Source organism: Dermacentor albipictus, unplaced genomic scaffold (assembly GCF_038994185.2).
Source record: "Dermacentor albipictus isolate Rhodes 1998 colony unplaced genomic scaffold, USDA_Dalb.pri_finalv2 scaffold_15, whole genome shotgun sequence".
In the NCBI taxonomy this organism is placed as follows: domain Eukaryota; kingdom Metazoa; phylum Arthropoda; class Arachnida; order Ixodida; family Ixodidae; genus Dermacentor; species Dermacentor albipictus.
Genome location: NW_027225569.1, coordinates 12,003,127 through 12,030,023, shown reverse-complemented (window position 1 = coordinate 12,030,023; position 26,897 = coordinate 12,003,127). Strand labels below are relative to the sequence as shown.

The following is a 26,897-nucleotide window of genomic DNA, read 5'->3' as shown; positions in this document are numbered from 1 at the left end:
CGTTACTACCTGCAGCGCACGATCCTACTGGCATTGTCGGGCGCGTATCGGACGACGCGCACGGCCTCCCTTCAGGTTTTAATGAAGGTGCCGCCTCTGGCGCTGGAACTGGACAGGACCGCGGCGGAATTTAAGCTCTTCGCCCTGCGCGAGGCGGTCGAGTTCGGTGACCTCGCTTTCTCCCCGCGCGACATTCTCTACCCCGCCGACCCTTGGGGCATACACCCGGCCGCGATGCGCCCGTTTTTCTTTGCACAACTGTCGGCGCCAGAGGCGCGCAGGAGGTCGCGTGCAGCGGGCCTTCATGTTTTCACGGACGGCTCCTACACGCCGCGCTCTTCGGGCGCCGCCTTCGTCGTCCTCGGCCCGCAGGAGCGGCTCGGGGCGGTGGGCCGTTTTCGGGTGTGCGCCGCCACAAGCGCCTATTGCGCCGAGGTGATCGCCTTCGGTGAGGCTTTGCATTACTTGTGCTGCCACCGGCCGACGGGCGTGGTATCTCTCTATACCGACTGCCTTTCTCTGCTGGAAGCGGTTGCGACGCCCGGCTCTGCCGACCCCCGGATTGTCCGCATTCAGACTGCGCTCGGGGAGGTTGCCGGCCTGTCAGAGGTGCGCCTGTATCACGTGCCCGGGCATTGCGGGGTTTTCGGGAACGAACTCGCTGGCTTCCTAGCGTCGCGCGCCGCTAGGTACGGGCTAGATCGAAGAGCGCCCATACCTTTTCGATCGGTTCGCAATGCGTTCAGGGCGGTCCAGCGGGAGCGATGGTCACGGTTGTGGCGCGAAAACCACGCGGACACGGCGCTCTTTCGCTGGGTGCCGCGCCTCGAGGACACGCCGTCCTTTTTTCCCTCTCCGCGGGCTTTGGTTACCCTATTAACAGGGCACGGCCGTTTCCCGTTTTATTTCTACCGTTTTGGCCTCGCACAAGACTCTCTGTGCCCATGCGGCACAGAGTGTTCGTCCGTCGACCATTACTTGGGGGAATGCAGCCTTACCAGACCGTTGGCCGCCTCTCTCGAACCGCAGAGCTCTTTGACGCGCCTACACCTGCCTGTGCTCTTGCGCTCCAGCCGTAACAGAGCGCTCTTGATTCAAATCGTCCGGATTGTTAGCGAACACCTGCCCGACGACGTCCGATGACTTCCTCACACTGCCATGATCATTTATGAGCGCCGTTGACCGCTTACCGTTTGCGCGCCGGCCGTGGCCGGGTGAGCTCGAGCGGTGCCCCCAGGGAAGCATCCGGCGCCCGGCTGGTGACCTCTGTGTCGGCGTGCGTGGGACCCGTCGGGGTCAAATGGTCCGCAGGGCCATGGGGATCTGTGTCGAGGTCACGCCCGCGACCCCCATCTGTCCATCACGCCCCCCACCGTCGCGCGGCCCCGCGGCGAGCCCCGCCACCCGCTCATACCCGTTGTATCCACCTCAGGGCTGGGGGTTCGATTCCCGCTCGCGGCATTGTCCTGATCATATGGTTTATTTTTCGTTTTCTTTATTTATTTAATTTTTAATCTTTTTTGTATACACGTACACAGACACATCTCGGTTTGCGGCGGCCGCTGTCGTCCTGTCGACCGGAGACGGCGGGGCTTCGCGCCCCTGGCGACACGACCTCGCGCAACCGACCAGCAGTGCGACCTTTCGGTCGGTGTCTGAAAGAACCGTAACGCTGTGCCTTTTCGTCCTTCACCTTTGGCCTATACCGCTTTCTTCGAGGACGGACGCGCCCCGTCACCGCAGGTTACGAGTCCCCGCTGGAGTCCGCCGTTACAGGGCAACTCGCCTTATTATGCGGCGCTCAACACCCTCCGTCCTCTTCACGACCGCGGCACGGGCGCCCTCATCGGCCACACCATCATCCCGGCGGCCTGCCTCCTTGCATGCTTGGAGCCTGGCGTCGTGACCCGCATGTCGGACGTTCGCCTTCCGCTTGGCGCGCCGTGCGTCGCGCGGCGGCTTCACCATACCCTCGCCTGACAGAGTGACGGCCCGGTTTTCCACCACCTCCGGGATCGGCCCCGCCTCTCCGTTTCGGAGGACGTCCCGTGGATTACTTCTCGCTCGTCTTCCGTGGCATCCGGGAGAGCCGCTTGGTCATCGGATGCCGTGCCGAGTACACCGTGGCAACCGCGATGCGGACTGGCCACGGCACAGCAACACCGTGTCCGCTTTGTGTTTTATATACTTTCCTGTACAGTTTTCACTCGCTTTTCTTTTCCTATTTCTTTTCCTTTTCCTTTTATCTCTTGTCCCTCGTCTACACCATGACTCTGTTACTTGTGTTCACGATGGACAGTTGCTCCATTTCTTGCCACTCCTTTTTCTTTCTTCTTGCCCTTTTGCTTTGCTTTCCTGTTGCTTGTTTTTTCTTTGTTTTCTGCTTTCCTGTTTTTTTTTCATCCTTTTCATGGCCACCACCATGCCCTCACGTCTCCGCCTCATTCCTTCATTAAACCATAGCCCTGTACGAGGGTTCCTGCCCTCTCTGAGACACCTTGGGACACATGTGCGTTACCCGCGGCCACACTTTTATTTTTTCCAATCGGCTTTTCTTCACCAAAACATGCGCTTTGGGTATTACTTAAAAACCCCTTTTCATTTATTTTTGATTGGCTTTAAACCTGGTATACTCTTCTACAGGTACAGGTTTTCCCCACCCTTTATTTTTGCTTTGCTTTTAGGAATGACGGGGAATGAAGTCGGCCGGGGCGGTATACCCTTTATTTGCACCACTTGCACGAGCGCGCGTGCAAGTGGTTGGCTGGCCGGCGGAATCGGGCTCCTGGTTTTTTTCTCCAAAAATAAGGTATTTCCGATTGGTCATGGCTATATTTTAGCAGGGGTTGCTTTTTAACAACTAGGGACCTCATTCGCTACGAAAACCGGGCGGTCAAAGGTTTCTTTCTCGAATTCTAAGCGTTTTCTTGTTCGGCCAGCCATCGGGCACAAGATGGCCATGGCTCATACCTTTTGAGCCTGGCCATGCCCACGACGCGCAGAGGCAAGAACGCGTCGCCGTCCCACTCCCCCCCGCGGGCCTCAGCTGCCGGGGAGTCGCCCCGCTCGCGGGATCCGGTTCTTTCGGAGGACGGCGACGCGGCTCTCGCGCGTTTCTGTGCGCTCGTCGATCAGTTGCCGCCCGAGGACGAAGACCAACCCCGGGCCGCCGGTACAGACAAGGACGAGGCGATGTCCACGGCTTCCGAGAAGTCCGCTGTCACGGCAGTGGCGGCGGCGCTTCCAGAGGACGACGACGCGACCAAGGCGATGGACCGGATGTATGTGATCGAGCGAGAGGCCCTCGAGTGGATCAACCGGCCGTCCAACCGGGTCTCGGTGGAGTCAAGGTGCTTCTTAACAACCAAGATCTTGCAGGCGACCGCAGCCTGTGCGGGGGCGCGGAACGAGGCGGCCAAGGAGGGAGGTAGGGCCCGCGAATTGCGGGAACAACTCGCCGAGGCGCGGCGGGAGGCGGCCGAGCTGCATGGGCGACTGGCGGCCATCGAGGCCCGGCTGGCGATGGCGATTTCGATGGCCGGCCCGGGGCCTGCTGGTTGCGGCCCTGCCGCGTCTGCGGGTGCAGTTCCCGCGCCCTCGGGCGCCGGCGGCTCGGTGGGGGCGCCCGCCGGACGAATGGACTACGCGTCCGCTCTGCGGGCGGGCCTCGCGCCCTCGGACGGCGCGGCCCGCGGCGGACCCGCTGGCGCTGCGACGACGGGCGCCGGGACCCTCGGCGTGCGGCACAAGTGCGTCGCTTTCTTGACACCGATGTCGCAGACCGAGACGCCGGCGCGGGACGTGCTCCGCCTGTTAAAGAACAACATAGACCCCAAAGCCAAGAACATCAGAGACGTGACGTTCCGTCAAACCATGTACGGTTTGACCGCATTCACTAACAACGGCCAGTCTTTAACTAATCTAGGGGTAGCGATAAACAGCAATCCGGTCACGCAAAGATCAATCATAATGCGATTTGGTGAACCACGTAATCCTTGCATTAAATTTACCGGAGTGGATCCCGACATCGGCCCGGACGACTTCATGCGCGAGCTGAACGAGCGCAACGAGGGCCTTGACCTCGAGCTCGATAGTTGTAAGGTCCGAGTCACGTTTCGAGAGAGGGCGGGTACGCGGACTTACGTGGCGGAAATGGACCCGGACTGGTTCACGAAAGTCATGACGCGACCGCGGTTGACAGTAGGATGGACGGCGGTGCGCGCCCGCGAAGACCTGCACGTGCCCATGTGTACGTATTGCGCGACGTATGGGCACGGGCGCACGACGTGCCCTCACAAAGCGGACGCGACCAAAGCGCGATGCACGAAGTGCGGCTGCAACCACCTAGCCGCCACTTGCAAAGTAAAAATGGGCGATGCCGAGGTGCGATGCTCAGAATGTGACAGGGCGGGCCTCAGCGGCGAGCCCCATCCGACAGGATTTCCAGATTGCCCCGTGCTTGTGGGACGGGTGGCGCGCCTAAGAGCGCGCACCAATTACGGCGAATCGGCGTAGTCGGAGCGCCGCGCGGCGGGGGTTCCGGGATGGGGGACGCGTCGGGGTTATGGCGAGCGTTGCAGGGGCGCCGGCTCGCTCGCTGACGCTGCCGAGCGAGAGAAGTCAGGACGCGCCAAACGCGCTGACGGATAGACATTCGCTAGTTTGAACTGCTCGCGCCAAGGAACACGCCCCCCCCCCCCCCCCCGCGAATCGTCGCGCGGCTGATTGGCCCTGCCACAATGTAAATGATATCGAGGCGAGCCGCTCGCGCTGGCGGGCACACATCCGCCAATCTGAACTAATCGAGCACTGGGGAATGCCCCCAACGTCTGATCGGGAGGCCGACTGGCTCCACCGTTCAGGGGATGACGTCGGGACGTGCCACACGCATTGGAGGGCGCGCATTCGTCGGTGTCCACTAGTCGAGCTCGGGTAAACACCCCCTGCCTCTCGTCGCGCGGCCGATTCGCTCCGCCGCTGAGGGTCCAACATCGGGGCGCATCACGAACATCGGCGGGCGCCCGTTCGTTGGTCAGAACCACTTGAGCTGTGAGAACGCCCCCCGCGTCTTGCCGCGCGGCCGTTTGGCTCCGCCACAGCGTGCCCGAGGTGGGGGCATGTGGCGCGCCGTAATTGGCCTCACCCGCAATGGGAGTGATGTAGAGGTGCGCCGGGCGCAATGCCGGCTTCCTGATTGCTCGTCCGCATCGTGCGGCCAGTCAACAGCAATGACAGAGAGGACACATTTGCGCTTGTCGGGTTATTCCATTGGGCGCCCGACGCAAGGAGGGGCGCGATGCTCGTAGGTTTCGGCAGAGCAACACAACCGAGCCGCGAACGAGTGCGACGGAGCGCGTCGGACGCGGATGCGTGTTGGTGAATGCGGTTAACCCGTTCAGAAGACGCCGATAGCCAGGTGTGCGCGTGTACAAGAGAGCCGCCACAACGTGGCGAAGAACGGCGACAGACTTTCGAAGAAACAGACGCCCCAATGGTGTGACTCGCCGCACTTTGTGCCTGGACGACAAGACACCGCGAGGACGCTATATAAGTGCAGTGTAAATAGTGTTCATATCTATATCGCTATATTCCATCGCATTTAACTTCCTTTAATTTCACGTGTTTGATTTTTCGATTTTTCTATCTTTAATAACCTTTTGTTTTTCCTTCTATCAAATTGCACAGTGATTTCATTTACCATGCCTTCCGGATGAGGTATTATGAGAAGCTCCGTAGCAGAGGACAGCGGCCCTTTTCCTTCATTGATGTAAGCAACCCACTGCCTGTTGTACCATCCGGAGGATTTAGGGTGCAATGATATGATGGACGCCTGAGCGAGCGACCCGATGGCCGTGACAGACACACACATTCCGTGTGATATTCATTTTTAACAGGTTTTCCCTGCACTCTATCAGTAGTACTTTTCTCGTTGAACTGCGATAACCATGTATGCGTGTCTTGATGAGTGCGGTGCCTTCGGGAAGGGTGGCAAAAACGTTTTGCTTCACAGCAGATCCGCGCGCCCGAGCCGGACAGTAGATCAAGTCCCACCAGTGCACAGACTCAAGGCACCGTCCACGAACTCGGGAGACGCGATCTGTTTAAGTGTTCCTTCCTTCGGGAGACGCGATCTGTTTAAGTGTTCCTCTTGCGCCGGGAGGCGCCGCCGAAGCCCTCGGAGCTGAGACAGGACGTGACGTCATCAGTGGATACGCATCGGAAGATCAACTCCAGTGAGCAAAGACGCCGGGGGCGTCCCTGACGCCAGACGCCAGGTCCTCTTACATGCGCGACGCCGGGACGCGTCCCCTGGAGTGTGTGGCGCCCCGGCCGAGCGGCGGACCAGATTCGTCGATTCGGCAGGGCGGACGTGACGTCCGGAAGGCCCCGGTCTGCGCGAGGACGTACCTGGCGATTCCAGTCCACACCTCGCGTCGGGTGAAACGCCGGGAAACGCCCCCGAAGTCCATGGCGGCCCCCGCCGAACGCCGTACCGGACACTCCTGTAGGTGCGAGGAACCGCCGCACGGACGAAAAAACAGCGACGCCGGGGGTGTACCCGGCACCCAGCATCGAAAGTGCCGCTTGACGCGCGCCCTCTTGGGGGCGCGTGGGCGTGCCCGACAGAGACCGGAGGCAATCACCAGCCTAGACGAACATTTGTACCATCGTCACTTTCACTCGTCCACATTTCTTTCTCTTTTAATTTCGTTTGTTTTCTATCACTTTACTTTTTCTCCCCTTTCACATCATTTATGGCAAGCCCATGCCACCTCGTCTCGGCCTCATTACTCACGATCATTAAATGCCCGGCGCGGGGGCTTCTGCCCTCGCTGAGCCACCTCGGGACACACACGCGTTACCGTTAGCCCACAATTTTATTTTTCCAATTGGCTTTTCTCCACAAAAACATGCGCTTTGGGTATTAATTCAAAACCCATTTTCATTTATTTTTAATTGGCTTTAAACCTGGTATGCATTTCTGCAGGGACAGGTTCTCCCCAACCTTTATTTTTGCCTTTGATTTCAGGAATGATGGGGAAGTAGTCGGCCGGGGCGGTACACCCGCCACATGATAACTCGATAGCGCCAGGGCAAGCGCTGCCCAACAAATAAGGCGAAACTTCAGTCCTGGATATTTTTCTTTTTTGAAGGGGCAGAGGTAAACGCGAGGATGGGTTCCAAAAAGAATTCTTGTATGGCGTTTTATTACAGTGTGTGACCGGACTAAGGCATCAAAAGCATTGCCACGTCTAATTCACTGTATGTGGCTCACTAGAGCCCAACAGAAATAAAGTTTACTGGGGTGGTACACCCGCCACATGATAATTCGATTTTAGCTGGACTTGTTTTTAAACACGTAGGGAACGCATTCGGCGTCGCCCGGGGGCCCGCGCAACCCCTGCACGACCACGTCTGTTTCCTTACACCGACGGCCCAGACGACCACGCCAGCGAGGGATGTCGTCCGTCTACTCAAGGCAAACATCGATCCTGCGGCCAAGGGAATCAAGGACGTGTCACTACGACACACCCGGTACGGCGTTACGGTTTTTTCAGACATAAAACAGTCTATCGACAATCTACACAAGGCCATACAGGACAATGCCGTCACTAGAGCCGCGCTAATCGTCAGGGTTGCGGAAAAACGTAATCCGCACGTGCGTTTTTCGGGAGTAGACCCTGACGTCGCGCCTCAGGGTTTTATTGCGAGGCTCAACGACCGCCACCCGGGCCTTAACCTCGACCCCGACAAATGTAGGGTGCGCTTGACTTTCAAGGAAAGGTCGGGCACCAACGCCTACATTGCGGAGGTTGACCCGCCGGTTTTCCGCGCTCTGATAAGTCGACAACGCCTTTCCGTGGGCTGGACTATGGTGCGTGCCCACGAGGACCTTCACGTCACCACGTGCACCTTTTGTGCCACGTATGGTCACGGCCGCACCACGTGTCCAGTTCGCGCCGACGCTGCGAAAGCAGTATGCATGCGTTGCGCAGGAAATCACCTGGGCGACACATGCACGGTGCGCATGAGAGACGAGGCGGTGCGCTGCGCCGAGTGCGACCGGGCCGGTTTATCGTCTGCCCGCCCTGCAGGATTCCCGCAGTGCCCCATCCTGATGGAGAGGGTGGCGCGGCTGCGCGCGCGCACTAACTATGGCGACCCGTAGCGCGACGAGCGCTGCGGGAAGGGGGGGCGGAGCGCGCGTGGGGGAGAGCGGTAGCGCGGCGGCAGTGGGCGGGCGGCCCGGCGGGGCTAGCGCCCGTCGGGCCGCGACGAGTGCGGACACGGCGGTGAGCGTCGCGTTCCTTCAGTTAAACCTCGATCATGCCAGACTGGCCTCACACCACTTGGTCGATTGCATGTCGGAGACGGGCGTCTCGCTGGTGGCCGTATCCGACCCGTACAGGCCCGGAGGCAAGCTACAACGTATGCCGCCGGAGTTCAACGTGTACGCCATCGACCGGGATCCGGCGGCAGTGGCGGTTACGCGAGGGCCGCCATACGACGTCTCCCCCCTTTTCCTTTCCAAACTGGTCGTCGCCGTGTACTGTGAGGCACGCGATTTTCAATTCGTGTTTATCTCTGCATACGCGCCGCCACACCGACCGATGGACGAAACCTTTCGCGGCATCAAAGACGCTATCGCGAAGGCCCGCACGCCTCACATCGTCGTCGCGGAAGACTTCAACGCGAAGCACCCGGCGTGGGGCCCCTGTGCGGGGGATGAACGCGGCGCCCGCCTTATAGAGTTTGCCGGGGCGAACCGCCTCGTCGTCCTTAACGATCCCCAGTCGCCGCCAACCTACGAGACGCGCTACGCGGCCAGCTGGCTCGATGTCACGCTGGCGGCGCCGGCCCTCGTCGCGGCTGGGTTCGATTGGACCGTTCGCGAGGACATCACGTTCTCAGAACACAAAAACGTCGCGGTTCGTATCGGCGCTTTTCGCGACGGCCGTCCTCGCCGTCTCACCCGCTATGCGCGGAAGGAATTGTTGACCGCCCTCGGAAGCGAGCCGTGGTTCGCGCGGGTTTCGGGGGCTACCCTGCATTCACCGGGCGCCCTCGACGAGATACTTGCGGGGTTCCAACGGCTCGTTGACCGGTATTACCGGGCAAACCTCCGCCCTCTCAAGGGCCCGGGGAGGCCTTGGTGGACCCCGGCGCTGGCGCGGGAGAGACGCGCCGTGTACGCGTTGCGGCGCAGATACCAGCGCTGCGCGGCGGACGAAGTGCGGGCGCAATTCCGCACGGCGTACAACAAGGCCCTCGCAGTTTTTCGCTGCCACGTTCGCGCGGCCAAGACCTCGCACCTCCGCGGGTGGTATACTAGTTGTACGCGGCGCTCCATCTTTTCCGCCGCGTATCGGGAAGCGTTCGGCAGGGTGCGCCCGCGACAGTGTTTGCCGCCGCTCGAGCTGCCCGACGGTACCCGCACGACTACGCACCTAGAGTCGGCGGCCCTCCTACTGAGGACGCACGTGGCGGTCGATGATCCCTCCTCCGACGGGCCCCGCCACGCAGAAATCAGGGCGCTAGCGGCATCGCCCTTTTGTACGCGGGTAAGCGACGCGCCTTTTACGGCAGCCGAATTGCAGTGTGTCCTTCGCAAAACGATGGACGCATCAGCACCCGGGCCGCATAGAATCACGCCCTATATCATCAAGGGGCTCGCGCGGTCGCATGGCGCTTTTCTGCTCGGGCTCTGCAACGCGACGTTTGCGTTGGGATACTTCCCCCGTTGCTGGCGTACGGGGAGAATCATCTTCCTCCCGAAACCGCAGCGCGCGCCCGAATTGCCCACCTCATACAGGCCGATCTGTGTTACGTCGGCACTGGGCAAGGTGCTTGAGCACCTCTTCAATGGCCGGTTATACTATTTCTTGAAGAGCGGAGGACATCTGCACGAACAACAATGCGGGTTTACCCACGGTACACTGTAAAAAAAATTTCTTCAGTTTACGGTCAAAGTTTCAGGTAAAACGTTGCCGGACACTTTTCCGTTAAATGAAAAACGGTGTTTCCGTAGAACGGACAGGCCGTAAAAATTATTTCCGTTAAATGGAAAATGGTGTTTCCGTAGAACGGACAGGCCGTAAAAATGTTTCCGTTAAATGGAAAACGGTGTTTCCGTAGAACGGACAGGCCGTAAAAATTATTTCCGTTAAATGGAAAACGGTGAGCTCCGTAGTTGTGATCACAGAATTGACCGTATTTTGCAAATAAGAAAAACGGTGAGTTCCGTAAAACGGAAATGCTGTAAATTGAGCCCCGTACTTGTGATTATAGTATATGACCGTACTTTGGTAATGAAGAAACGGGGACTTGAACGCTCGTGTTCTCGAGCCAAATTGTTTCGTTCATTGAAATAAGTTATTTTCGGCAATGAACCTCCCAAGTCGTACATTACAACGTGGATAACTTGCAACATCATTTAAGATATAGCTGGAAATGGGGCAGAAATCATAGCACACAGGAAATACACCACACAGAATGTGCTGTGTTTGCATGTTTCCTCCTAGTGTCACTGTTTTCTACACCGCTTATTCTTCGTGTCAGTGTTGTCATGTTGCACTTGGGTTCTACACCCAACATGTACACAGCATACATACAGATTTGTGTTCGAGAAACAACAAGCCACTTGAATCTGAAAAAACCTGTGTTTATTCTGCTTTACTGAAAAAAGCAGGGTGTGAGACCAGACTAGTTGGTATTCTATGCTGAAGTGACCAGCGCAAGAGTGAACGCGGGACACTAAAAAGGTGACAAGAACAGGTGCGAACTTCCAATTGGTGTTTATTACGAAAAGGCATGTATATATACTCTTGTGCACTTGATCATAATCAGTTACAAGAGCGCACTAAGGCCGCCCCACGGCCTAAGGCGGCCTCCCACATACAGACCCCAGGTATGCAAATTCTTTAATGTCAACGCTAGGGATAATTTGCTAACACAGTTGCCTTATGCGTTATCTGCCCCCTCAATGATGGGCCTAGTGCTTTCTTGTGCGTTGCTTGCTATTATTTCTGTTTTTTCAGAGGGCATGACATTTGCATTGGGAGTTGTGGATTCCAAGGAAACCCTCTCTCCCTTTTGTACTTTTGTATTATGTTCCTGCAGTCTCATATTCAGGCACCTTCCCGTTTGTCCCACGTAACGCTGCCCACAGAAAAGAGGTGTGCTATTCACTGCTCCCCCTGAGCATTTCGACGAAACCTTTTCTGTGAGCAATGTTGCATGAAATTGATTGTCTGCTGACAGGGCTGGTTTTGGCACATAACTGAGATAACTTGTTCGGTGCGATAAAAACGACCGAAACTCCCGCCCTTTCGCCTATTTTCTTTAGTTAATGCAAGATAACGTGAATGTATGGGATGACTGCTAGATTCCTGCGAACAGTATCACATAGGTGTAACTAAAGAAAATAGGCCAAAGGACTGCAGTCTTGGTCATTTCTTCCACGCCCCGCAAGCTATCTAAGTTATGTGCCAAAACCAGCCCTGTCAGCAGACAATCAAAATCATGCAACATTGTGCAGAGAAAGGGTTTCATCAAATGCTCAAGAGGAATAGTGTATACCATACCTCTTTCCTGTGGGCAGCGTTATGTGGTACAAATGGGAAGTTCCCTAAACTTGAGACTACAGGAACGTAATCAGAAAGTACAAAAAGGGAAAGAAGGTTTCCTTGGAATCCATTGCTCCCAATGCAAATGTCATCGACTGTTTAAAAAAAACAGAAATAATAGCAAGCAGTGTGAAAGAAAACACTAGACTCATCATTGAGGCAGCGGCTATTGCAGAATGCAACTGCGTTAGCAAGCCATCCCTATAGCACTGAGTGGTAAAGAATTCGAATATCTGGGGTCTGTATGCAGGAAGCCGCCTTAGGCCTTGGTGCGCTCGTTTATTTGTGATGGCCATGTTGACTTGCACGATTGTAACAGATTATGATCAAATGTGCAAGAGTACATATACATACCTTTTTGTAATGAACACCGGTTGGAAGTTTACGTCTGCGCTTGTCGCCTTTTTAGTGTCCCGTGTCCACTCTTGTGCAAGTCCTCTCCGCATAGACACTAGAAATTGGCTGACTAGAGGAAGGATTGGTTAAGACTTCGAATGACTGGCTGCTTGCAGAGGCTTTCGGCTTTGCCTGAAAAGAAAGAAACACCAATCAATTAAGGCTGTTCAATTATTTACTGTCATCATCACTATTGTTTTTCAGATAAACAATGATTTCGTATTCACAACTGTCACTACAAGTGCTCTTGTCAAAAGAAATGGTTCAGACTCAGCCATGTTGGTATATATTCATTCGTAGCCTTATAGCATAAAAAGCTTCAGATAGAAAGGACCCAAGTCAATTTATGGTTTGCTTGGATGTCACGTGCACATTATGACATTCGGAGATTACATCTCCCATATTTAGGTAGAGCTGCCATGGCCACATACTGCAGACCATAGCTTTCAACTTTCACTGCTCCATTAAACAACCTTGCAGATTTTACTGTTTCCCAAAACAATGAAGTACTCTTGAAACAAGCGCAAACCCTGCATGTTGCTTACTTCCGACCCAGAACAAGCAAGCCAAAGATATTGTCCAGCTGACAGGCTAGTAGAATAGCAACAATAGCAACAATACAAAAAACCATGCTTGCACCACAACTGTGTCACAACAGCTGTCAGCCCCTTTCGGATATGGTTTGTGTCACGGAAGAAGTATCAATGTGTAATATTCTTTTTACTCAAGCAGTGAAAATCGAAAGTGACGGTCGTGAATGCATCAACATACCCTTCCCATCTTCATAAAAAGTTATGATATTGCACTGTGTTCACCGAAAAATTTGCCTTTTTTTAAAGAAGCCTGCAATTATGCCTGGACCCCATACATGGCTCTGGCAGGTAGTACTGTTTGTTCTGTCTGTTTCTTGACTTGCAATCCCATAACGAAACAAATAATGCAACATATTTTTCCAGATTGCATTGCTTCATGTGAATGTGCTTAATTTTGGAAATTTCCTAAATGAATCAAGCCTCTCCTAAAAAATTTTGAAGTAGAGTAATTCATTAACATGCCTAAACATGAGCACTTCCCGTGGATTTTGAGAGCCAATGAGGACAGAGCTATTTGCTCAAATTTCTACGACTTATGGCAACAGGATGGCCAAATTCCGTGCTGTTAGTAAATGCAAAGAAAAGAACTTTGGTCAATTTATGCAATGTTTCTCTCCAAAATTTTTCTTCTTTATACCGTAGTGGGGATACTCTGTGGTAATTAGTTGGAATTAATGCTATTGGCTTGCAGTCTGGTACAAAATATTTTTAAAGCCGCAGCGACAACACTATTTTTTTCGGATCTATCCAAAATGCAGATTCAGTAAAATCCAGGGAAAATGCTTCTAACTTAACTAAACTGGTAATTCTATATTGTTTTTTTGCAGAGACACCTTTTTTTTTCTTGGAAAACTAAGGTTAATTTCATTGTCGCCAGGCTTGGGCAGCAAAATAAATTTTTATAGTACCTTGCTGGTGAAGCAGCGCACAGACACGGACACAGTGAAGACAAACAGGAATAGACGACACTCGCTGCACTCGCAACTATTTTGTGTCGTCTATTCCTGTTTGTCTTCACTGTGTCCGTGTCTGTGCGCTGCTTCACCAGCAAGGTACTATGATCACTCACCAACTAGCCCAACTTTCCACGTTACTGAAAATAAATTTTTAAATCAAAATTAAAAGTGATCGCCAGGCATGTCCAGTTGAATTTATCTGAACATGCACTACTGTCTGCAGTACACATGTTGCCACTTTAAAGGCCTGCAAGAAGGCACCAGTTATATTTTCTAGGGCAAGAAGGCAATGAAGTATGTTACTTAAGGCAATTAGTCACAGGAGTCCTGGATCAGTAGAAGAAAATTTAAAGACTATAAATTGTTTAGAAGACTTAAGTCACATAAAGGTACCATCATTGCATTGTCCTAAAACTAACCTAAGAGACTGAAACCTGACATGATAAAAATGGAGCTTGAGAATGAAGGCTTGCTCAACAAGCAACAGAACGACAAAAAATGATATGCATGATAAATTTTTAAAAACGCGCTGATGAGGACGGTAAAGAACTAAGCACCATGACGAAATTTGTAAATATGCAAGCATAGGATGGAGTCAGTTGGCGCAAGCCATATATATTTACAGATTACTAGGAAAGGCCTTCGTCCCGCAGTGGACATAATGTATGTGAGAGCACTGTGCCCCTTCAATTATGCAGTCCCAGACTCTCCGCAAACCACCTGCGGCTTCTGGTCTGGCTTGCATTGACAGAAGGACACATCACAGTCATGTGATCCCACTGCCTGGGACTGTCCAAGGTTTTGTTTGAAATCACCGTGATTGGAAGTCGCTCTCCTGGCTGCTGTTGTCTGCTATTAGCTACTTAAATTAGGGGGTTTTACGTGCCAAATCCACTTTCTGATTACGAGGCAAGCTGTAGTAGAGGACTCCGGAAATTTCGACCACCTGGGGTTCGTTAACATGCACCTAGATCCAAGTACATGGGTGTTTTCATATTTTGCCCCCATTGATATGCGGCCACCGTGGACGGGATTCAATCCCGTGACCTCGTGCTTTTAGCTTCTTGTAGATAGCGCCCTACCCAGCAAATTCAGTAGCGTGGTCATCAAAATGGTGCAGTCTCAGAGGCCATGCCGCCGACACAACCATAAAGCTTGCATAATGGAATCGCAGCCTGAGCACATTGAACATGTTAACAAAGCTCAGTTTACATCGTGCTCTCGCTCTTCGGGCCCCTTAACCGCTGTATTTAAGCCAGCTCATTCATTTCCTGTAAAATTTAAGCGTCATTGCCACACAAAAATAAGCAAAAACACGGTTGTGCCACATCACTGTTCACCCACAAAGCACAGGCCGATATCCTCAAAGCTCGTGAAACCGTCTACTAAAGGCCTGACGTGTGTCTAGGACAGAGCGCATCTACACTGTCTACTAATCCTGCACATCCAAAAGCAAAATTTCGAATTTGGGTAACAGAAGGAATCAGCACACATGTCAACAGCAATCGGTGAATCTCTGATTATACAGGTTGTCCCATGTAACTTGAGCCAAACAATAAAAATATGCAAATGTGACGTAGCTCGACAGAACCAAGGTAACAGTTTGCTGTCACTTGGAGATACTTAGATATTTTTCATTCCACCACAATAAATATTTTATCTTCGTTAATTAATCAACTTTTCAAATATTATAATTAGATTAGAAGTGTCCATGAGAAAATTGTAGAGCAACATGAAAAGCTCCCCATACAGCTTTCTGTTGTTCGAGACATGCTGCGTAGAAGTGTTTTTTCGAGAAAGAAGCTTGCGAATACACGCAAAGTGCTGCGAATGGACAGTCACGCAACAATTTAGTGTGTATTTGCAGGCTTCTTTCACACTAGGAAAAACACTTTTATGTAGCATGTATTAATCATAATATTTGAGAAGTTGATTAATTACAGAATACTAATGATTTAATCTGGCAAAATAAGAAAAGATGAGTATCTCGAAGCGAGGGCAAACAACATTACCTTGGTTCTGTCCATTTACGTGGCATTTGCATATTTTCAATGTTTGGCTCAAGTTACGTGAAACACCATGTATGCCACGCCAGCTACCAGCATTAAATATGTACATGCAATATGATACGTTTCCTCGTCCACCAGTTTCACTCATCTGAACAGCGAAATCTACCTGTTTACTATGCATATAGCAATCAGCATGACAGATTTCACGAAACACATCAAGAAAAGCAAGCATTTGCACCTGATCACTGTGCTTTGCCTTAAAAAAACACAAGGTCTAAGGTTGCAGCAATTAGACCACTCATGAAAACCTCGCATTATGGCACACAAAGCATCGATTTAACGGAAGCGATAGCTGAGTGCATGATATTTTCTGTATGGAACGCGCAAAGTACACATAAACACACAGCCTCTTTTAAAACATGGCGTCAAGCCCGCATGCATCTTTATAAGACAGCCGCCGTCTGGTAGCTACTTGCATATGTCTGAACAAATATCTGCTGACAGCTCTGAGAGTCCGCAGAGTCTGTGACTTCTGGTAAAACGAATGCGATACTGGCTGCCCTCGGACTGGTGGATGGGGCTTCCTAAGCTGATTGAGAAAATCGAATGCGGGACAGCAGTGCTAAGCAGTCCAGGACTGTCAAGGACTGATAATCGAAGAGGCCCACTAATGCTTTGTGTTCCTATCCTATGTAATCTCTTCATACTGATCAGCTCAAGCTGCATGGCAAAGAAGTCTCTTGTTAGTGCTCTGAACACAAGCCTCTTGCCCAAACATTGGCTATAGAGAGGACCATCGTTCGACAACTGTTGATCTGTTCATAGAAGTGAGAATTCCGCGACAAACTTTTCAATGAAGTAAGCAATATGATGATGAACTTGTTTCACAAAACTTCATAAGTACACCTGACCTTTGACTCACTTTTGCATGTAAGTAAATATTATGAAATTGTCGCTGTGAACAGTTGTCCCCGACTGCTGTACACTTGTGATAAAAAATTAACCGTATTTGAAAGTTTGTACAATTAGCCAGGAGAGCCGCACTTGCTGGATGGCTCATCATTTAATTTGGAAAAAAATTCAGCAGTGAGCAGCAACTGGATAACTAATGACCTTGCACATCTTTTATAATTATTAATTTGTAAACACCTGTTGTCGAACCGCCCACCTACTGAAGTTTTGAACACATTGTACACAATTATAGCACATACTACACGAAATAAGAACTGTAATAGACATTACCAAATACAATATTAGTGTGGCGGCAGGTCAAATGGCTCCTTGCAATGCTTGCGCCCTTCCTGGGAGAACAAAAAACGACATTAGGCTTACACTGACAGCACCAAACCACATAATTTAAGTTGAAAACAAGTGCCCCAGAACATAGGAAGTTCTAATTAGATATGGTCAACCTGCTTAACCATGTCACAGACATTGAATGACAGAATGTACTTTTATGGAGCCTCAACTCCATGAAATACATGCTAATACAAACATGCTAGTACACAGAATCAAATTGGATGCATGAAAATTCTCAGTAAACTTTTATTTCCTAGCAACCACAAGTTGCTCTTTGTGAAGTGCAACAAGTGAGTGTCTAACCTACACTAAGAAGGTGGAAAATTCGTGATCCTTTCTGGTGAATAACTAACCATATCTCTACCGGTACCCAGCAATACAAAGGTGAATTGTAAGTATTATATTGATTAAAGAAACAGTTCAGTGCTACCAAGCAAGTACAATAAATAAATTATTTCAAATTCATCTTCATGTCAGGCTAATCAAGTTAGTTTTCTTTAGATCACATGAGAGAATGGTTCGAAAAAAATATTGGAATCTGTCTACAATGTTGAAGCAATTTTATGACGGCCTGCAGATAGCAGTTGTTGAAATAAGACCTGGGGCAGGGGGAGAAAAGACAAAGAAGTGTGATAAAACAAAATGGGGCCTGTGCTGTGCAGCTACTAAATGCAGTTTTATTAAATTAGGATGTGCAAAACAGCAGATGTAAGAGATGCGAGACCCTCAGGTGGTATTTTGCAATGTTATGGGAAATTGTTTCAAGGAGCATGACTCCTTAACCCTTCGAGGATCAATGACGTAAATATACCGCATTGCGAAGTACAAAAATGGTCGATGCCGCATATTTACGGCGCTGTCTGTAGGTTTAAAAAGCGCGACAATTTCCTAACCTTGTCTTTTCTGTCATGTGCTGCCATTATGTGGAAATACAGGGAATTTATTTTGCACGCCTCGCTCTCTCAGTTTTCGTTGCATGGTTTGTTTTAGCGCTAGTTTGCTCCTGCGCATCTAGGTACGACCGCTAGCGCATTGGCGTGCGCGCGGGCGGGTGGCGGTTTGGGTTTTGTTTTCGCAGGCCGTTTCGGCTTCTTGCGCTTGCAAAACTGATGGCTATCTTGTTACTAATCGCTCAAAAGGCTACTGATTGTTTCTCGCTCATTTAGTGCTCGCAGGGGTGCGCATAGGAAGGATGCTGCCGTGCATGCGCTTCTGTTGCTCCTTTTTTTTTGAGACTCGCGAAAACTAATCGCATCTGGTTGGCGATAAGATGAAGATTAGTGGAAGTTTGTCACACGTTTTGCTTTTTTGATGGGCACACAACCGCACAGTTTTCTTGAGTGCGTGCACCTACACAGTTCGATTATGCTATGGATGAACTATCATAAGCAATATGAAAGGGAACACAGGAACGCATGGCAAACAGCCTTGAAACAGACTCGGAGCGATACACAGATGGCGCTGTGAAAAATGAAGGGGGAAAGGAGAGCGCTCTTCCACTAACTGTTGGCACTCCCACCACGCTGGCATTTCTACAAAGGAGCAGCTTACGTCATGGATCGACCGACAGCCGATAAGACGGTGATCATCGCCAGTGACTTCGATTCACTTTCTTTTCTTTCATTCTCTTTTTTTTGTTCGTGCAACCGCTTGATAGTACCCCGAGAAAAAGTTTGCCCTGTATTTTAAATCAATTCTTTATTTGAATTGACGCACTCCGTTGTCAGGGGCACCTCGAATAGCGGCGACGCTCGAACCAATGACGACAGAGGAATAGAATAAAGAAAAATTTTAAGAAAAAAAACATTGACAAACTGTCTCTCGTGCGACTGTTGCACGAAGTTTGTTCAGAAAAAATTCATGTCGCACACTGCAGTGGCCCATGCAGAGCAGTCAACTCTGAATTTGTAGCCTCAAGTGCCTCTTAAAGACAGGAAGATATAATAGAAATGTCTAAAAGAGGTTATACGCAGTGCAATATTGCTCTCGTGACAAGCCGCCCATTGAAAATGGTCAACCGGATTATCCAGGCTTACCGAGACGAAGGACGCATAAACGATGCACCGCACCGCACACGACCTCGATCAACAACGAACGACCAAGACCTTTGCATCGTGGCTGCCGTCAGCGACAAGCCATTTCAAAGTGCAAAAGACGTTCGAGGTGCTCTTGGCTTGAACAACTTGAGCGACAGCACGGTACGACGAAGGCTTAGAGAAGCAGGACTGCAAAGTCGCATCGCTGCGCAGAAACCTCTGCTCACCGCAGCCAACAAAGCGGCTCACCTGAGGTTCGCTACTGAACACCGCAGCTGGAGTGAGAGTAGGTAGAAGTATGTAGTTTTCTCTGATGAGTTCACGTTCTCGAGCCGCTGGGACCAACGAAAGAGAGTGTGGTGGACCGCAAACACACACTTTAGTCCACAGAATATACAGGAGGTGGCCGCCAGTGGACACGTGTCTGTGAACGTCTGGGGGGCGATTTCCCACGCAGGCCTACTTCCGGAAGGAAGTATTCTCGCGTGCACATTTTCAAAGCCTTGAACTATAACAATGTAACAAATTTTTTACTCTTATAGGTTTATTTCCTTTTTTATTATTGTTACTCATGAATAAAGAGTACATATAGTATACCAACGCAAAATAATTTTTTTCTGGCTTTACGGACACCCTAGAAAAATTACGGTAAAGTTTTTTCGAAATAAGTCCCTAAGAATTGGAATCTGCAATAAAAAAAATCGACCCTGGCGGTCGAATATGGCGAAAAAGATCGACCCTCAAAGGGTTAATTATATTCATGTAATCTTTAGAAACGGATGGCATAAAGGACATACTTGTTGACGGTTTCATAGTGAGTCATGAACACGATGCACGCGGGAGTTAAGCATCTTTAAAGAATGCTCTAGAAACTTGCAAAAAGCAAGTTTCTATAACCTCTCACAACACCTGGCTTCACCTACAAGTGTTGTAACATTTCCTTGCACCGTGCAGCACTGTTTTCCCAGACAGTTTGAATCACTGCGTCACAAGCTCTGGAAACAAAAGTGCATACATAAGTGCTAAACAAGCACATATGATGCTCTACCCCTACTGCACAGACACATTTATCTACACCAACACATGTAGATGGGTTATGTCATCCATCTGGTAGCTTCTGATCATGTTCCAAAGCATGAATCTCATAACTGCAAATTCTATAAAAATGTGACACCGAGTGATTACTTGGGGACAACATGAAAAGACAGAAGGCCAAACAACACGAGTGCAGGCTAATACTTTTGGTTAATTGTGAGCGCACGCACACACACACACACACACACACACACACACACACACACACAAAAAACAAATATTAGGCCTATTTGTCCTGCCTAGTTGCAGCTGCAGGACAGCGGGATGTTGTAAACAACCACACAGTTGAACTGCTGCATGTGCCTCTTGCTACACTTTGCATCAAGGCCTGGTCTGATTCACCTTTTTGAACCCAGATTTTGAGACTATGGCTGACCTCTTGAATGTGATCTAACAGTGGTCACACCACTGTAGGCCAATGTTAGACCTAGGTATAGAAGTTCTCCTCGACTTGTTGAGGATGATATTTCGTGCTTCTGTAACAGAGCTTCACAGCCGAACAGTGCGCTGATGCGAAAGGCAGAATTCCCTCCTTAAATGACGGGGCATAGATGCAGTGCACATGACACTCACCAAAGAAAACAATGAGGTCAAGAAATGGAAGATCACTGTCTAGTGGTAGTTTTCCAGTAGAACACGTTGTGGGGCCACTTGGTGAAGGGCTTTCAGAAGATGAAGCGCCAACAGAGACAACACAGTAAGAAAGAACAAAGACAGGACAAGGTGCTACTTGCAACTGTTTATTGAGGTCAAACGCAGCTGAATATATAGCCATGGGGAGAAGGGGAAGAAAAAAACAGAAGCATTGCTTGTGTGAAGGTGCACGCGCGAGAACACTGAAGATGAAGGGAATCATAAGATTAGCCAAAATCTAAAACTTATCTAAAAACATGCATTCATTTGTGTAAATATTCAGACAAAGGCATGCTGACACAGGCATCCCCTCTATTCTTAATCTGGTTGGCCTCCAACAGTTCACGTGCCACAGTGTATTTGCTTTTAAGCACGATCGTTGTATCCTGAAGCCTTGCTTCACATACTTGCTTATTCTCATTCCTGCAGGCCTTGCAATGAAGTGGCAAGTTTGAGCAATAACTATTTTTCAGCGAAAGCTTGTGCTCCCACAGGTGTTCGCTGATACATCAGCCAGTTTGTCTGATATACTCTTTCCCACACTTCCACGGTATACGACCGCTTCTTCACACTTCACAAAAGGATTTGTATGTTAAACAGAACACTCTACTTTTAGAGTCATGAGATCCAATCAGGCGGCACGAAGTAGCAAGCTTTCGGGGCACAGCAAAAACTACAGGAATTTCATATTTAGCGGCGACGTGTTTAAGATTACGCGCCACTTCGTGAGAATACGGTATCACCACTGGATACGGCAGAAATTCCTTGCGGGCACGAGGTCGGTATACCTGCCCTGCAATTAATTGTTGCAGTATAAGTCTATGCACTCCAAGACTGTTAAACGTGCGATTGCCACTATGTGCCTTGAATTTACCCTTAAAGAATTGTGCTGTCATAAGGCACACAAAACCTTTGATGAACAGATTTTGAAGTTGAAGAAAGCTGCCTTTCCTTGTTTAATTTTGAGCAAAGTTTCAGAGGCGTTGTTGAAAAAGGTGCAAAAAGAAAGAAACTGAAGCAGTGAAGAAGGTCAAACATTGGAAAAGAAAGCGAAACCCGTGGTGATACCGTATGCTCACAAAGCAGCGCATAATATTAAACATGTCATCGTGAAATACAAAATTCCTGTGGTTTCTTCCGAGCCCCAAAAACTTGCTACTTTGTGCCCTCTGATTGGATATGATGACTACGAAAGTAGAGTGTTCTAGTAAACACACAAACCCTTTTGTGAAGTACAGAGAAGGGGTCGTATACTGCATACCGCTGAAGTGTGGGAAGGAGTAAACTGGCCAAACTGGCCAATGTATTAATGAACGCCTGCAGGAGCACAAGCTTTCACTCAAAAATGGTTATGGCTCAAACTTGCTGCTTCATTGCAAGGCATGTGAGAATGAGAATAAGCAAGTACGTGAAGCAAGGCTTCCTGATACAACAAACATTTTTAAAAGCAATGACACTTTGGCACGTGAACTTTTGGAGACCAAACAGACTAAAAAAAGAGGGGATGCCTGTGTCGACACCCCATCTCCGACTATTTACAGAAATGAACGCATGTTTTTAGATAAATTTTTGATTTTGGTTAATCTTATGATTCTCTTCATATACATCTTCCATATTTTTGCACATGCGCACTCACATAATCAGTGCTTCTTTTTTTTTCTTCCCCCTCTCCCCATGGCTACATATTCAGTGCTTTTGACCTCAATAAACAGTTGCAAGTAGCACCTTGTCCTGTCTTTGTTCTTTCTGACTGTGCTGTCTCTGTTGGCACTTCATCTATTGAAATGTAGTTTTCCCCCTTCCATGAGCTCATCTAGCACTGTAGAGAAGACAGAAAACAAATCACTCAACCCATTTAGTAGCCTTACTTCACGTCATATAGGGTAGAAAGTTTCCAATGAAGCAGAATACCTCTACTACGCTGGTTCTTACAGCAGCTAGTGTTTACGACTAGCTGACAGTGTTCTCGGCAGTGAAAAGTCGCAATTAAAGTGGTTGAGAAACTTTTTAATGTCTCCTACAAAGTGCCACACATGTTCAAGTAAGTAAGACTACTACTGAAAGGCAAGCTCCACTATCTGGGCCTGAAGATTTTTTGTGGTGAGCATCGAGCTGGAGCTATTCCCTGCACTCAAAGGTGTTTTTAACTTTTCTGTTGGTGCACCTGAACACTGAAGCATGTTGTTGATACAGGAACACCAGAGAGCACATTTAACACTTGGTACCACCCCGACGTGGAGGGGAGCTTCTATAACCAAGTACAATGTTTGCTTTTAACCGTGCGTTCGCACTGCCTTTTAGCAAGCATTGCCAAGAAGCATTTAATGGAGTTGAACGTAGCTGTCTCAGGTCAGACAACTTCGAGAAAGCCAAGGCCTAAGACTGTTATGCAATCTGTACACAAAGGCAACCATCAATTCAAGCAAATTGCTCAGAGAGTTGAAACTACCTTTTTATTTTCAGTGCCAAGCAATCTGGGCACGTACAAAATGTTAACCGGACCAGGGCAACACGTAAAGTTTACATAAAAAAGTATGTGCTGGAGTTCATAGGTACTACGGTTGGTGCTATTTACAATATCCCACTGTCCTGCAGCTGCAATTATGTAGGACAAACCGGCCGACGACTCAAGGATTATCTTACAAAACATGCACAGACCCTTGACACAACATGGGGGAGCAACATAGCTATTGATGCTGCTTTGTGCAGTTGTACACCAAATTTTTAGCAGTGAAGTATTTTCATAACACATTTTCATAGCAGACATAACTTTCAGAATAGCTCCCACTATGCTAGCGTGCCATCATTTAACCTGCTTGGCATATTGAAGTATTCAGATCAACCTGCCGAACGTTCTGAATTGGGCTGCTTGGTGCATGTTTAGAAGGGAACCGAACAGGGCTACAGACAGGACAAAGGGAATATATTGCTGTGTACAACGCTGTCACTTCATACTGGCAGTAGCACTGTTTGTTCCCTTTTAAATATTCATATCTTTTGGTCGCCTGACCACACAACGCAGCTGCGAGCTCAGGCTATAATTTTACATTGTTACATTGCCTTCCAATGTTACACTTAATTACATCATCGCATACTCACCTGTTATAGTTAGCTCGACACTAGCTCACAGTGAGCTTATTCGTGGCTAATCTTAGTTACCATGGAGCCCATGCATGACAGTGCTAACGATCAGTGTGCAGTGTTGTTGCATACTCATTAAGCCAACACTAGACAAACAGTTATTTTATTGGTGCATGTTTTATCTGTTGCCTCAAATCTTTAACTCTGGCGCTATAAGTGTTTTTTAAACACCACTCATATGTGCAACCAAGTCAGGTACGAAACAATATCCCTTTCAAGTCGACGTGCTCATACTGAACCAATTTGTTGCCACAGGAAAACAAATCATCAATTATTCTTGAATGCATCTGCAAAAATTACTCTACTTGCATAGGCCTCGTCATTCCACCAACATTTGCAGTCACTGTCTATTAAGACTGCATATGCAAGACAGATATACAATAAAATGGCACAGCCTACCAGAACAAAGAGCACCACTAGACAGACTGCTGTGGCACACTTTCTCAGGCCCGCTGGCTGAGAAACTGAGCACAAACCGGCACACAGACATCCTTCACTGGTGCAATAGCTGCAATTGAAGCAAATATTATCAGGTATTTTCAGACCGGTCGTCCACAGTAAAGCAAAAACATTTTCATATACAAATACTCTTGCACATAAGCTTGTCACCGAATTACCGATTGCTGTGGTATTGTTTGGTGTCTTCAATTGTATCGTTCAACTCATTTAAAAAAAGACTTCATGAAGCACCTTCTATTCGGCAAAACAGCAGACATTTTGCTCTACATAACTCACAACATGTATTTTAGAATAATTATTGTACTGATGCCTATACGCTGAAAATTAGTCTACGCAACTAGAGACAGTCAGTATTAGAACCAGCCTTTAACATCAGTGTTGACACATCTTTTAACGCGATAGCGTTAAGGAGCTCGTGTCGCAGAAAAGCCGGTGTCGTCGGCGTCGGCGGCGTTGACCGTGAGCGATAAATCACGGCAGGCGCTTCATAAATAAAAAGCAACTTCCAAGACTGGCCCGGTGGGAATCGAACCCAGGTCTCCGGAGTGTGAGACGGAGACGCTACCACTCAGCCACGAGTTCGATGCTTTCAAGCGGTGCAAACGCGCCTCTAGTGAATGCGGTGTTGCCTTCGAAACGAGCCGTGGAAAGTTATACTGCGGTGTATATCGGTAATTATGAACATGTAACGTACAGAAGTCACAATTACACGAGTTGCGAAGTGCGTTTCCGCTGCATTTCTTCTGCGCTTTCCGCACGCGCAGAGCCATCTTGCGGCAAACACAGAAGACCCCCTCCTCTCAATGTACGGCGCTGCCCCGACAGGAGGCGCGCCGCGCGCGCATTGGGACCGCTGCCAGGCGCGTCGCGGGACTCCCTCTCCCCTGACGACGCTTCGCCGTGCTTCCGGTTTAGATTACTATCTATCTCTCTGCCCGTGCCGATGACGACGTTTGGCTGGCGTAGATCGTTTCCCCTCCGAGACACCGAGTTCTTTGGTTCGTTTCGTTCGCTCAGGCGCACGTTTCGTTGCCGCGCCGAACGCTGAGTTGCTCGACGCTCACCGCGTGATAGGTGGGCGCTAAGTCCGATGCGGGGCGCATCGTAAGTGATTGCTGTGTCGTAGCGCATTGTCTTATACCCCTTGGCGGGTCGACGGGAACGCTGTCGCGTCCCACTCTTGAAGGCGAAGCTTAAGCGTCCTCCAATTTTTGATTTTTTTATACCAGTTTGGAACATTTGTAATTTTGGATGTCCATTACACACTTTTGGGCACCGCTATTCTGTGTCAAGGTTACCTTAAAAATTACTTATCACATGCACTTGCTTTACAATCACGGCCGCAGATGGGCAAAATTTACGTGGCAATCCACTCCCAGATTACGTTAAATGCTGACGTATTGCGTCAGAACGTTGATAGTCAGCCTGGTAGCTGTCTGAAGTAAAAACAAAACAAAAACAAAAATTCGCGAATAATCTGATGCCGATTACCAGCTAGCAAAATAATCAATTTCTTCTCCAGCGACCCTTAATGGGTATCACGCGGACACTTTCAAGTGCGATCGCGCACGATTGCTCGGGCTCGATCCCAAAGTGTTCCAAGGCACCGTGTTACACCAGTGTTATGTAACACAGCAGATCGCACGAGGTTACGGCAGCGAACACGCTACACCGTCCATTCATTGTGATGTAGGGGCATCGCATGCAAGATGCTCTATGAGGTCTTCATACACAAGCAGACTTTCAATTCCAGAAGCAGTCTTATGAACACAGCGATTATGCACGCCAAGCACACTGCGTCCTAAGCTTAAGGAAAAATAGAATTTCGCTGTGATGCAATGCGTTGCCGAATACGGCTGACATAGTGTTACACCGCGCCATGAGAGATTGCTAAGTGGAACAGTAACTTCACTTTATTTTGGAATGCCAAGAACACATCACAACACATTGCAAAACTGGAATGCCAACGTCAGTAAACCAGCTGCCACATACAGCCGATAACGAACTGCTACAGACGACATCGTCGCTGATGTTGCCTACGCGCCTCAATGTACTCTATATGCAATCAGCACAACAAACGCTACACCATTTATCACAGTCTCGCAATGCCGCGGCTTTATCAATCCTCATGGCCAGGCGGGAATGTCGTTACAGGGCATTGACAGGGCATGCTCACACAACACTGTTGAGCCCGTCACCGGCCATCGCGGTGCATTTCGCACGCGCGACGTGCACCAACAACAAAAAAGGACACTTAAATCACTTACTTGCGTAGCACTCCATCGTCGATTCCTTCTTATTCTCTCAGTGAAATCCCAAATGCAACAGGTATACCACCACCGCACACCGCCATTTCCAGCCGCTGTCCACTCTGTACAGTTGAGGCGGAGAAATGCAACCCGTCGTGTAGAAGCGATGAAGGGTGGTAAGCAGCGCCACCGCTGAAACCTCTCCCGTTTGTGCGTGCGTACTACGATTCGCCTATGAATAATGTTCAAGCAGCGTTACCTATAGTGATAGTATGTAACTGCTGGTAAACGTGGGCGGTGTCTTTTCTTTATATTCGTTGCGTGTTGATTTTTCGCTCTTAACATGCTCAGTTGCCCTCCTCATGAAATTACGGACGGTTCTCCGTATTTCAAAAAACAGAGCT

At 49.5% G+C, this 26,897-nt stretch overlaps 1 protein-coding gene and 1 long non-coding RNA gene across 2 annotated transcripts in view; one reads left to right on the top strand and one right to left on the bottom strand.

Annotated features, from left to right (window-relative positions):
• LOC139051840 (uncharacterized) overlaps window positions 1-8,170 on the top strand; it is a 76,938-nt gene extending 68,768 nt beyond the window's left edge. Inside the window, exons 3-4 of the mRNA XM_070528857.1 lie at window positions 7,365-7,480; window positions 7,998-8,170. Coding sequence (XP_070384958.1) covers window positions 7,365-7,480; window positions 7,998-8,170 — 289 coding nt within the window. The remainder of the gene's footprint in view (window positions 1-7,364; window positions 7,481-7,997) is intronic.
• Window positions 8,171-12,037: 3,867 nt separating this feature from the next.
• LOC139051860 (uncharacterized) lies at window positions 12,038-26,607 on the bottom strand. The gene is made up of 4 exons (XR_011509587.1): window positions 26,512-26,607; window positions 24,185-24,293; window positions 16,824-16,882; window positions 12,038-12,155 (listed from the first exon to the last, which is right to left on the bottom strand). It is a non-coding gene; the product is annotated as an uncharacterized lncRNA (long non-coding RNA).
• Between the last annotated feature and the right edge of the window lie 290 nt (window positions 26,608-26,897).